Source organism: Phytophthora parasitica, assembly GCF_000247585.1.
Source record: "Phytophthora parasitica INRA-310 unplaced genomic scaffold supercont2.60, whole genome shotgun sequence".
Taxonomy (NCBI): Eukaryota; Oomycota; class Peronosporomycetes; order Peronosporales; family Peronosporaceae; genus Phytophthora; species Phytophthora nicotianae.
In genome coordinates, this window is record NW_008649046.1 from 333,716 (window position 1) to 345,585 (window position 11,870).

The 11,870-nt window shown below is 47.0% G+C and overlaps 5 protein-coding genes across 5 annotated transcripts; 3 read left to right on the forward strand and 2 right to left on the reverse strand.

The window, feature by feature from the left end:
• Window positions 1-1,031: 1,031 nt before the first annotated feature.
• Window positions 1,032-2,224, forward strand: PPTG_16734 (hypothetical protein; the record flags this gene model as incomplete). Its single annotated transcript, XM_008914511.1, has 3 exons — window positions 1,032-1,390; window positions 1,452-1,955; window positions 2,047-2,224. The coding sequence occupies 3 exons, from the start codon at window positions 1,032-1,034 to the stop codon at window positions 2,222-2,224; spliced, it is 1,041 nt and encodes a 346-aa protein (XP_008912759.1).
• Window positions 2,225-2,244: 20 nt separating this feature from the next.
• On the forward strand, window positions 2,245-2,648 carry PPTG_23971 (hypothetical protein; the record flags this gene model as incomplete). The annotated part of the gene is made up of 2 exons (XM_008914512.1): window positions 2,245-2,338; window positions 2,404-2,648. The coding sequence occupies 2 exons, from the start codon at window positions 2,245-2,247 to the stop codon at window positions 2,646-2,648; spliced, it is 339 nt and encodes a 112-aa protein (XP_008912760.1).
• Window positions 2,649-6,692: 4,044 nt separating this feature from the next.
• Window positions 6,693-7,296, reverse strand: PPTG_16736 (hypothetical protein; the record flags this gene model as incomplete). The annotated part of the gene is made up of 2 exons (XM_008914513.1): window positions 6,693-6,925; window positions 7,062-7,296. The coding sequence occupies 2 exons, from the start codon at window positions 7,294-7,296 to the stop codon at window positions 6,693-6,695; spliced, it is 468 nt and encodes a 155-aa protein (XP_008912761.1).
• A 1,957-nt stretch (window positions 7,297-9,253) lies between these two features.
• On the forward strand, window positions 9,254-10,272 carry PPTG_23972 (hypothetical protein; the record flags this gene model as incomplete). The annotated part of the gene is made up of 3 exons (XM_008914514.1): window positions 9,254-9,309; window positions 9,663-9,710; window positions 10,152-10,272. The coding sequence occupies 3 exons, from the start codon at window positions 9,254-9,256 to the stop codon at window positions 10,270-10,272; spliced, it is 225 nt and encodes a 74-aa protein (XP_008912762.1).
• A 456-nt stretch (window positions 10,273-10,728) lies between these two features.
• PPTG_16737 (hypothetical protein) lies at window positions 10,729-11,151 on the reverse strand (the record flags this gene model as incomplete). Its single annotated transcript, XM_008914515.1, has 1 exon — window positions 10,729-11,151. One exon carries the CDS (start codon window positions 11,149-11,151, stop codon window positions 10,729-10,731), a length of 423 nt encoding a protein of 140 aa, XP_008912763.1.
• Between the last annotated feature and the right edge of the window lie 719 nt (window positions 11,152-11,870).

Sequence of the window (11,870 nt, forward strand, 5' to 3'; positions counted from 1 at the left end):
TCTGCGAAAAATTAGCGATTATTATTCAGATTTTTCTCAAACGTTCAGTCTGATTTGCTAGTACCGTGTGTAGCAGGGATTGTATTGAAGGCGCATATAACACTCGTTATTGGACTCTATTTAATTGAGGTTTTTTGAGACCGTTATGCTGATATGCGTCAAATCACAGATGATTTTCTTCCAATCAATCATCAGCACATAATTACGTCCGGATTTACTGACTAAAAGCATGAATTTATGAAAAACAAAATTAATACCTCTATTGATTTAGAATTTGGGCTGTCAAGGATTTGTAGCCATTTTCTACATTTTCAACACTTGTAGAAATCTAAGTCGGTATGACTTTGCTTGACGCAAAGGTCTTGCGCACTCGTGGGAGCTTAAACTCGTCGCCACCCCAGATGCCTCTGATAGAGGCTCTACTTAGTCGAAAAATTTTCTTGGCACGAGTGATGGTGCCGTAGCAGAGACGACCTTATTTACTTAGCGTAGTAAGGAAGATCGCCACCGCTACGCGAGTTTCAGGCTTGATATCGTGAGCTCCGGTGGTGCGAGGCATGTTGGCGAGTTCGATTTTTTTATGCTGCTTTACTTCCGTGAACAAGAATTAGCTCCAAGCGCCAGTTATTTACTTAAGCCCTACCCCTTATAATTTTGCCCAATAGAATGCATTTAACACTTTGGTGTAGAACACAAAAAACCAAAATGTCAATAAATTGGTGGGACAGAGAAGTAGGCACAACTTGCAGTGGACGTTCCACTCTGGTGCGCGTCACAGACAGGGAACCCGAAAAATATATTTCTTGAAAATATATTTATATTTTTCCTGTAAATTATTTATTTAGGGTACATCTGAATAACCGATACGTATCTAGCGTAATTTTAAGTTGCCGCACACTATTTATTTTCTAGGACCACGACAACCAACAGATTTGCTGGTTGGTGTTGAGCCTCTCAGCAAGTTGATAGCTCGATTCATCGCTCATTCTGCAATTCGCATACAACCTTTCCAAGCTACCTCATCAACCACGATGTCTGACGCTCTCGTCACTACCCTACGCTCGCCAACCAAGTTCTCGCCAAAGCAAATCACGGCATTCTATTTCAAGCCCTTCCTCACGGAGGAAGGGGATCCTACTGGCCTGCAGATCTGCAAAGCTTGCGGCAAGATGAGGAAGCATGCGCCTAAAACTGGGTACACCAACCTGGTGTCCCACGTCCGGTCCGAGCACAGCCGCTTCGAGGCCGAGATGGAAGCCGCCAGCACGGCAGCGACCGGGACTCTGCTTCCGTGGGTGCGCCAAAAGGTGTCCAATCGTCATGCGTGGCTTCTGTGGCTCGTCTGCGGAAACCTACCGTTCTCCTTCGTCGAGATGGAGACGACAAGAAGGTGACAATGTCTACTCTTCATAATTTCTTAATTTTTTTTACTAAGCTCTATTTTGTGTTAGGTACACCAACTTTCCGCCTGTGTGCGAGGAGACCATCACTCGCGACATGGAGAATGTCACTAAAGCGGTTGAGCGACGTATTGGTGACGAACTCCCCGAAAATTTTGGGATTGTCCTCGACGGGTGGACGCATGGCAGCGAGCACTACCTCGCAGTGTTTGCGTGCTACGAGCTCAATGGTGTCCGCCAAGCTCCATTGCTATCCATGGCTCCGATCATCAACGGCCCGGATGACAGCCTCAACGCGGAAAGCCATATGGCTGCACTCTCGGCGTTTTTACCTTTTTTCGGTAAAACCCTCTCTAACGTGATTTTTCTCGTAGGCGATAACTGTGAGGTAAACAAGCGCCTCGCCCGTCTATTGGTCTTACCGTTGGTCGGGTGTGCGAGCCATCGGCTTAATTTGGCCGTGCAAAGTTTTATCGCTCCCTACGAGGAAGAATTGGAGCAAGTACAGTCCTTAATGAAGCGGCTGCGCACAATCAACCAAGCGGCAAAACTTCGGTACGCAACTTTTTTTTTCGATTAAATTTGGTATTGCAAATATTTCCTAATTCTGCTATCGTTACATTTGATTTGTGATTTTATTTTTTAGATTGAAGACCCGCATTCGTCCTAAATTGCGCCAAGTCACTCGCTGGGGATCAACGTACACTATGTTGTCGCGTTACTTTGAACTTCGCGGGTTCATCAGTGCCGACGATGAAGAGCTGGCAGAGGAGATGCCGTCCCTGGCTGTAAAACGCAAGCTCAAGCGTTGCTCGAGCAACTAGGTGACGTGCAATCCGTGTCGATGAAGCTGCAGTCTGACGATCTGAGCCTGCTGGACGCACGCGACCTACTAAACGGTCTGTTGGAGGTCATGCCGTCGTTCGTTAACTACCTGGGTACGCTTACATTTTTGCTGAGATGTGTTGTCACTTATGATTAAAAATTTTAATTATGTTTGTAGACCCAAAAGCTGAAATTGTGCACTCACCCGACTTTGAGTCGGGTGTCGTTAAGGTGCTACGTGGTCAAGTCAACAGGCTGAACAGGGCTGAAAAGTCCTCTCTCCTACCTTTTGTTCGCCGAGCTCCCCCACCAGCTCGCGTAGAGGACACGGCCAAGGTCGGCTTTGCGGAGCGAATCCTCAAGCGCCGCAATCCGCATGGCTTCCAGGGTGGGGCTCACGAGACCAAACATGTTTTCATCTAGAGTGCCAGGCAGCGGGCCGACCATGAGCGATTTGGGCAGCTTACATGACGGATTCGAGTTCTTTCGCTCAATGAAAGTTGTTGTGGGGCCTGAATTCGTGAACTTTTTCCAGCGCGAAAGGTCCACACGCCTCTCATTCTGTAAGTGCGCCTCGTACGCCTCAAACTTTGCGAGATCAAGCTTGTTAGCGACATCCCCAAGCTCCGTGCGGTCTTCAGCGGTTAGCGTCAAGTCTCCAAACGGGTTAACGGTAAAGCGTTCATTGCTCATTTCGGCGCGATACTTTGTGCTGGCTACTGCCTTTCAGCGTGACGACACCTCAGCCTTTGCAGTAGACCCCAACGCGCCAGGAATCGAACGTTTGGTCGCCCCGTTGCGACAACAGGACGTAGGCGGGGCCGTTTTTGATCTTGTGGGGAGGAAAATGATGTCGCTCGGACCGACAACCGCCAGAACTGAGCTCTTGAGCAGAAAGCATCCTCCGCCAGGTCTCTGGATGCCTTGAAGCCGCTTGGACAGTGGCCACGGTTTTGTCAATAATCGTTGAATAACCAGGAGCTAATGCAGCATAATTTCTACTTTCAGCTTCTGGTATTTATCGGAGTTGAACTCACGTGGGCTTTCGCTTCTTTGACTGAGCACCCCTAGAGCTTGAGTTGGATACACGTCTCGTGCGCTTCGCTGTCGATTTAGCATTCTTTTTAAGGGGTTGTTACTCTGTTTCAGAGGCGCTGGAGTGCCCGTTGTTATTATTTCTTCTCGAGTGATGTCCCTTCTTGTGGCGATGATGCCTGCTCTTGATCGTTCTCTTCCAGCGACACCGACGGTTCTGAAGATGCCATGAGCTCAAAGTCCTTTTGTTCAAGCGGTCGCACTTGCGGTCCGGTTACCGGCAAAGACTACGATGAGTAGGTGAGTCTCCCTTAATGTACTCAGACTTATTGCGAATACGTAATTTATTTGGCTGTCCCCGTTTTTCTCGATCAATGGTGGTTCGATAGCATTGGCGTCGTTCTGGGGCAGATCCACCGGAACTGTCACAGGCTCGTAAACTGGCTTAGATATAATATGTTGACGTTATTCAACTACATGTTGTTGGTTGTATGTGGTGAGGCGTTGTCTAGCACCAATGCGATGTGGCGGCGACATGCACGCATATCTTCGTCCCTCTTGAGTGACCACTCTAGAAATAGCACGCCTGTCATCCAAACCTTCTCATTGTAGCGGTAGTAAAATCCCAATTCATCACCGGTCTTTTTCTTGCAAACCCGTGGTTTGCATGCGACTCCATTAATGAATGGTTCACGTTTATCAGATCCGTCCGCATTGTATGTCAACGCCACTGTAAATCGAGCATTTTTTTCTTTTGGGGCCCCACTTTCTGTCGCGGAGCAATCGTCTTATCAGGGCACATAAAAAAGAGTCTCGTTTCGTACATGTTGTAGATCTGACTTTGTATATCCTGCGAGCAAACAGAGGCACTCTCGTTGTGGAGCTTGAACTCTTGAAGTTATGATGAGCTTTGAACGAGTCAAGTCAGCCGCTCAGAAGGCTAGTATTTCGTGTGGGGCTACGCCGCTCTTGGTGTCCAATCGCTGCGCCTTCATTCGAATTAGATCGCCGCTCCGGCGAGCTTGGCACAAATGTACCCAATTTGCTAGAGCCTTGTTCACAGTAGGAAACGTGACCGGCCTTAGCCGGTCAGTGTGCGCTTGCTTGTCGGTTACGTTAACCCCATGGTTTTCTCGGGCTCGCGCTATAAAATCATGTGGCCTTAGATCGGTATGATAGCAAGCTGTATCCTCATCGACTCTTTGCAGCCAGATACCATTTATTTCGGGCAAACTTGTTACTGAACACGAGTGCTCCGCGTGAAGGGGTGAGACTTGCACAAGACCACTACGTCGACACGCGCATGTACGAAGAACTGACAGGCAGCATGCTTGCACACAACACTAACTTTCTGCTTATTGTTCTGCTCGCAGCGTGAAGTTCAGCAATCACAAACGAAGATGTCCGCGACCGCTATCTTGAAGGCATATTTGTTCTCAAAGAGCTGGTTGTGTTCCATCGCTTGATAAGAAAGTGTTGGTTGCAATTTGCTCAGTTGTTTTAGGTATAAAAATAGTTTCAATCATCACACTTTGGTTACAAGGTAACTAACAGTAACAGCATAAAAGGGAGACACACTCTTCTGATGGGAGTGTAGACAGTACTCTATTAGACGCTTTGGACGCATTTTGGAATTATTTTGATAAAATGGACGTTACTTGGAATTTCCCCTTTTAAATAAAACACGGTTGTCGTATATATTGATGCTATAAATGAACAGTTCAATCTACTTAGGGTGACTACTCAATATAGGTAGGACTAGCCAAATCGAGGGTCGTAGTCGATTTACAAATTGATAACGAAATTTTGTAGAAAAACTCCTTTTGCGGATATGAACAGAAATCGTGGACAGATATAATAATTTCAGGGCTGCCTTTTTCAATCCCGTTTTGCACCTGATTTTATGCGTCAACCATGCCCAATCAAGGCAATTAAATGAGCGATATTCCATGTGTAAAACACAGTAATTATAACAACAATAATAATAATATTTATAATTAAAATAAAGATTTCCGATATATCTGGCTTAATGCGGTTTTACTGCTATGAGTCTGTGGAACCCCATCCGTAACATTTACCAATGTAACACTTGATCTTTGTAGTGCCTTGGGGCCGATTCGACTTTTTTTCATGCCTTTGAGCACCGATAGCAGGCGCTTGTTGCGCGACGGCGCTGGGAGGATTCCTCGTGCGCATCACCGGTCGGGCGAAGTGCTCCAAGAGCTGAAAATTGCGATGTAGCACACAGAAAGCTGAGCTCCTGCGCGTGCCTTGTCGAATTACACGATGGAGAGGTGTCTTTGACCTACATTTAGCCATATCAGCGTTATAAACTGCGATGTTACACAAGATTTAGCAAAACAAAAATCACCACCACAAAACAGCACTTATCGGAGCTTAGCAGCCTGCATCAGGTTCATCGTCACACCATTACGGTTTGATTACTTGCCAGATTTTCTTCATGCTGTTTCATATCGACCTGAACTGCCCTATTTAGTCGATGACTGGCACATCCGATGAGGGCGACGCTCACGAGCTAGCACCCGATTAACGGCGCAGTTGCCTCCTACAAGAAGCAAACAATGAACCAGCTGCTTACGAAAGTCGCGGAGTAACATACCAGCTAGGATCTCATAGTGTCCGCGCGCCGATAGCTCCTCGTATGGCTCGCCCAGCAGGGGTACTATGCAGAGAAGTGAGGGTCTTCATGACGCTGTCGACTTTGTATCAAGCGAAGGCAGCGACGAAATGCTCCGACAGGTGGCCCAAGCCGGTCAAGGTAAGATCAAATTTTTAAAATATCAGTAGCGATGTGACACTCCACGATCCGAGGGAGACTTTCCATGGCTCGCTGAAGTGACTCGACACAAATCGGGTCCGAAATTTGAGTATCTGGGTAGCGCAAAACGCTGTCCATCTAAATATAACCACATACCGTTGTAGCAGAATCCTAGCAGAAGTGGATGGGAGGCCATTCGTGACAATTCAGTCGAGCCAGCCTAATACGTTGAGTGCTGATCGACGGACGTAGTTTAACAGCGAGCCAGTTTTGGCTGTAGATGCAGTAGTATCATAGCTTCGTAGTCCGCATGCTCCAAACGCACCCGCTGCATTAGGCTCGAGTAGCCTTCCAGCGGGTCTGTCTCTGAACCGTGCCGCAGCGACAGTGGAATTACCCCGAGACGTAGTTGACGTTACGGCACGGTCGGAAGTAGAACCCAGTAACCTGGGCTGGTGGGAAGGTGATGGGGCGTTTACGTAAACATCAAAGAATTATCGGCCCAACTTGTATTGAATCATACAGTCTTTTAGTTTGTACGAGCTTGTATGGAATCAAAATGTGTAATGGTGTTCTTTGCAAAGAGGCGGTCTGCGTGGTGCCCTCGCTCCCACCGCCACTTGAGCTTGTCCGTCGCTCACCACTGCCTGGACTCACGTGCTACCGCTGGAACCGGCGGTGATGCAGAACGCCACGCTGGTGCCAGGTGCTGCACTACCGTCGCTGGGGCCGCTTTCCGCGTTGCATCCGGTACTTTCGGATGGTGAGCGTCCATTGCCACCGTAGATCGTGTCGTCTGCGGCTGTTGCGAAATTGCTGGCACTACTCGTGCCATCTCTGTTGCTCCAACCCGCGCTCCTAATCGCACTATCGTCGTTATCATTTGCTAGGTAGAGGCGAACAGGGTCGCAGTGCTGGCCACTGATGACTTGCCACCGTCGCTTCGTGCAACTGGGTCATTGGCTGGAACCCCCTGCCTGATGGCGAGACTGCTGCTGGAGCTGGTGGTGTTTCCTACTCACCGTCGCTGTTCGTCTTCGTGTTCGCTGGACCTTGGCCACTGACCATCGACGTCATCTCCACCTGTCGTGCTGGCGCCGCAGGCAGCTGGACCGTCGAGGCCACTTGCTGCTGTGATGGAGTATCCGTCGTCGGGTCCGAGGAGACCACCACCGTCGCCGCTCGTGTCGCTGGCTCGTCGCCAATGAAGCCGTTATCGTCTGTGTTGAATCCGTTGTTGATGGGGACATGGACCATGTCGCCATGCTACCTCACGTCGCCGAAGTCATCACCTACTTGTTCCTAGCCATATCACAACTCCATGTAGTTTTCGTAACTTGCGTAACCTTGAGCATGTCGATCTCCTCGTACTCAATCACACCACTAAACGTCAATCTCTAGACCAGTGCTCCTGTATGACCACCGTGCAATAACTGTTCAATACCCACATTTGGGGCTTATCGCCCAGGACCGATTACGTCCAAGACTCGCTGCTAAACTGCTGACAACTTATCGCCCGCGCCCGTAGTGTGTGTATAAGACTTTTGCTATTTTTCGTTCTGTTTTCATCTTTCGTTGTCTGGGTTCGTCCGACCTTTTACCGCTCACGTCCTCCTGCACGTCACCAGTCGCCCGACTCCACCTCAAGCTTGCGGCCAGCGCTGCAACTTAGCCACTCGGTCCGATATGCCTCATGCGCCTACCCGGCGCGCAGCCTTCATCAACTCGGATAACCAATGTTTTGCTGTGCCATGCCTCGTTTCGTCGTACCACTCTCGTCGTACCCACTCCACTGTCCGTGCTTGCTGTCCGCCCGTCGTTCGTCGTCTCCGCCCCAAGTTGGGGGGGGGGGGTTATTGCTTGTTAGAGCTCGATCCAAAGTAGCTTGCATCTCTCGCCGCAGGGTCTCAAGTGAGAGCCGTCGGGCTCCACGCAGTTCGCCGGATCCTGGCCTCCGCCTGATTCCAACTGATCCACGGCGAGCGCCAGCGACTCCTTAGCTTGGCGCCGTACTACTTTCGTCCGTTCTGTAGGCCGCCAATAACCGCTGTGAACGTCCATCACCAAGGTCCTACCATACGCTCACCGCAGCGGAATTTCCAGAAAACAGTACTTTGTACTGTTTTCTTGCGAATCCAAACAGTGAACTCATAGTACTGGAAACAGTATGTATTAAGTTCGCGTACGAACTTAAATATCTTCCTACATTCTTACAACAGTTCTGGAGCTTCGTCGGGTAGCAGGGGGCGCTCGACGGCGTCGTCCGCGGGTAGCTTGGTATAGCCACACGAAGTTGATTGTTTCTCGCTCAAAATCCATTTTTAGTTGCCAAGGTAAGTTTCTAGCTGGTTCCCACGTTAGCTCTCTATGGTTTACCCACTGCACTAAGTAGAATTCAAGAGTGTGGACCCATCGTTTTGCATAAAGGCGCTCAACCTCAAATGTCTCCCCACCTCGCCCTCATTGTGCTTGCCTTCCTCGAAATAAACCGTAGCCACTCTGCGGTCGAAATGCCGGGTTCTCTTCAGGGGGAGGCCGATTAGTTAGATTTTGGTTGACTCTCAATCTGTAAAAGGAGCCGTCGAGATTGCGTTGGAAGTTGCGTGTGTGTTTTCCTCTCTTGTTCAAAGGCGCCATAACAGAAATTGTAGAATGGCATGCATCTAGTGCTATCATAGTTGAGGACGTGTAATGCATAAGAAGCGATGCCGTTTGCAAAAAACAAATGTATTGTAGACGTCACCAATTCACAAAACAAATTCACAAAACACAAATACACCTAAAGAATTCAATATTTTAATGTCCAAGTCTGGGACGCTGCAGTCGAGATCTTATAACTCGCAAACAAAAAACACTGTTTCATACAATTTTTAGTATAGACACCCCAAGGGAACAACTGAAAATGTTATCGGATCACAATTTCGAAATTTCAATAATGGACGATCTGAAGTGCTTCCAAAACATGACTTGTGAAGCAAAGTTTTAAAGATAATATTCAGCTAAAATTTGATTTGCAATTACAAAATGCAAAAAATACAAATACTTTTATAGGAAAGAAAGTGTATTTTTAATATAAAGAAACAGAGTCGGGAATCACTATAGCTATCCTCATAGAGCATTACGAGCTTGTTTTCGTTTGTGGGAAGGCTTGGGTCCTGGCTTCAGCCCAAGTTTACCAATACGGTCTGGGTCACTCTGAAAATGAGGAACAATCATGGATGAGTCGGATTCGAGTGTGACATCTGTAGGCCAAGGCATGAACGCGAAAGTGTATGTGTCTTGAAAATGCCCAATTGAAGTTCTAATCTTGTCGTATAGCTCTTCAAATCTGCTACCATTGTGAATGGCAGCGCAAATTGCATGAATGCACGGAAAATTTTCATCCTTCCAATTGCCACACGTACACTCAGTGGCCGGAAGATCAACTTCGCGCCAGGGGTGGATATATCCATGCTTGCTCTGGGGACCAAGGTGCTGAACCGAAAAAGCGCCATCTAGGAGAGAAGTTATTGCGCACATTGAAGCAGCCTTGGCTCGATCTTCCAGCTCCCTTTGCAATAGAGGAACCAAACGATGTCCACCGCTGTTACTAATCCATTTCGACGCCAATTGTCGTTTTTCAGACGTGAGTTCACTAAGGCGCTTGAAGTACATGTGAAATGCGTCAAGAGGTTTGGAACTCCTCATTTCATTACCCATCCAATTGTTAGCTTGTTCGGACAAATTTGAGGTAATCTCTCCGAACATTGGCAGTTCGAATGTTTCGCAAAATTTGTGTTTGACCCAATGTATCTGGTTGATGTTGTCCAGATATTCTACTGCCTTGTGTTTAGAAGCCAGTAATTCACTTCGAAAAAGCTTGTAGTCATTTTCGCAGTCGCTACGAGCCGTAGAACAAATTATGCGCCTGTCGTCGATAGAAAGCTTGGCACCAGAACGATTGATGTTATCCATAATATGTCTTAGACAGTAGCGGTGTCCTGCTGAAGGATAAACCTCGGCAACGGCGGACAAGATACCCTTTTGGCGATCCGAAATTATTGTGATTTTGTCCAAACCAGTAGCCGTTTTCACAATTTCCATGAACCAATGCCAATTCTCGTAGTTTTCAGTCCCAACAAGAGCAAGGGCAAACGGAACGACATGGTTCTTGAAGTCCTTCGCCGTAGCCACAAGGAAAACACCTCGTTTGTTCATTTCACCTTTCAGGTGCGCTCCGTCGTACCCAGTTAGTTTCTTGCACATGTTAGCGATATGAATGCCAACACTCGGAACGGAACATGCACGACGAAATGTTAAATTATCCGTTTCATGGTCAATTTTCCAGACGCTGCCTGGATTCTTTTCTGTCATTTTTTTGAAATACGACTCCAATTTCTGATAACTTCCCACTAAATCGCCCCGTAGTCTGTCGTCAATATCCATCTTCATACGTGAAATTCCTGTTTTCCCCAGTTTGTGTCCCTTTGAAATTAGAAATTCCTGAATAGCGGAGCCCGTCAAGGTTGCAGTTGTTCGGTCATGCATAGGAAGCATTTCCGTCATAACCAGTGTTGTAAGTTGCTCAATGTCCTGGGTGGTGTTATGCAAGCTGATTTTCTGAGCAGGAACAGAACCTTCCACAAATGGAACTTGGGTAAAACCAACATGTTTGACGTGGTTATGGGCCAAATTCATCTTTGTCACTTTTCATTTTCCGTTAAATCCAAAAACGTTCACGAAAAATGGGCATTCCAGACTTTCAACTGGAGTGTTTTGGTCAAAAAATTGCGCTCCATGTAGCTTCTTGCATCGGTATTTTGCGTTCCCAGAATTGTTAGGTTTCACACTCGTCTGTTTCACAAATATCTGGAATCCACAGCGAACGGCGAACTCTTTGAAGCTCGATCTGGCTGCCTTCTGAGAGGCGAACTCATGTTTAGCCAAATTTTCTAGACGGTCGTACACCAGACCGTAGTTTTCTGCTACAGAATTCTCAGAGTCCAATACAACGTCACCCCGTAGCAGGCCCAAGTCACGCGCTGCCTGAACATCCGATGCATCAACCACGAAGCGTGCTTGACCGTACTTGGACAACAGTGGAGGTTCGTAGCTTGTGGCCGGAGATGTCATTTCTAATGTGAAGAACGAGGTAAAAGACAAAATAGCTTCGTATGATCAATAAAAAACCAAAGGAGCTGAAGATAAGTAAGAAATAAACTATTAATAGTAATTAATAGTAAATGTTGTTGGAAAAGTGTCTTGTAAATTAAATTATTAGCTGCGAACTTAAGTGTACTGGTTTTTTGTTCAATAACTGTCTGGAAATATGTACTGGATCGGTAGCTATATCCCAGAGTTATTTGTACAGACTGGAAGTAAACAGTACTTTGTACTGTTTTCTGGAATTTCCTCGTTCACCGCACGTGCTAGCATCCGTTCCCCGCACTTCAACGTTCCGTCTGTCGTCCGTCGATCTGAACTAACCGTAATCGCCGTTCTTGGCGACGTCCAACAAACTACAGCATGAAACTTGCTTTAGCTGTAAAACATTCATTGACGCAAATACTGCCTCTCGGATTATACTAATTCTGTGTTTTCTTTTTGCTGTTCACCATGAATTGGCTTTAGAGAAACAGTTTTTATTTTTCCGACAAGATAATTTTACCCTACCCACGACATGACCAAATGAAGCGGGATGAAAAAGTTCTCTGGATATTTATATCCAGAGTCTTAGGTGGGTTCGAGACCCCTCGAAGATCCTATATAAACAAATATTTTTCTGCTTGTGTAATCACTCAAATTTTACTTTCTTACAGAGGGTAAGATTAACCGACGGGATATTTGATGAT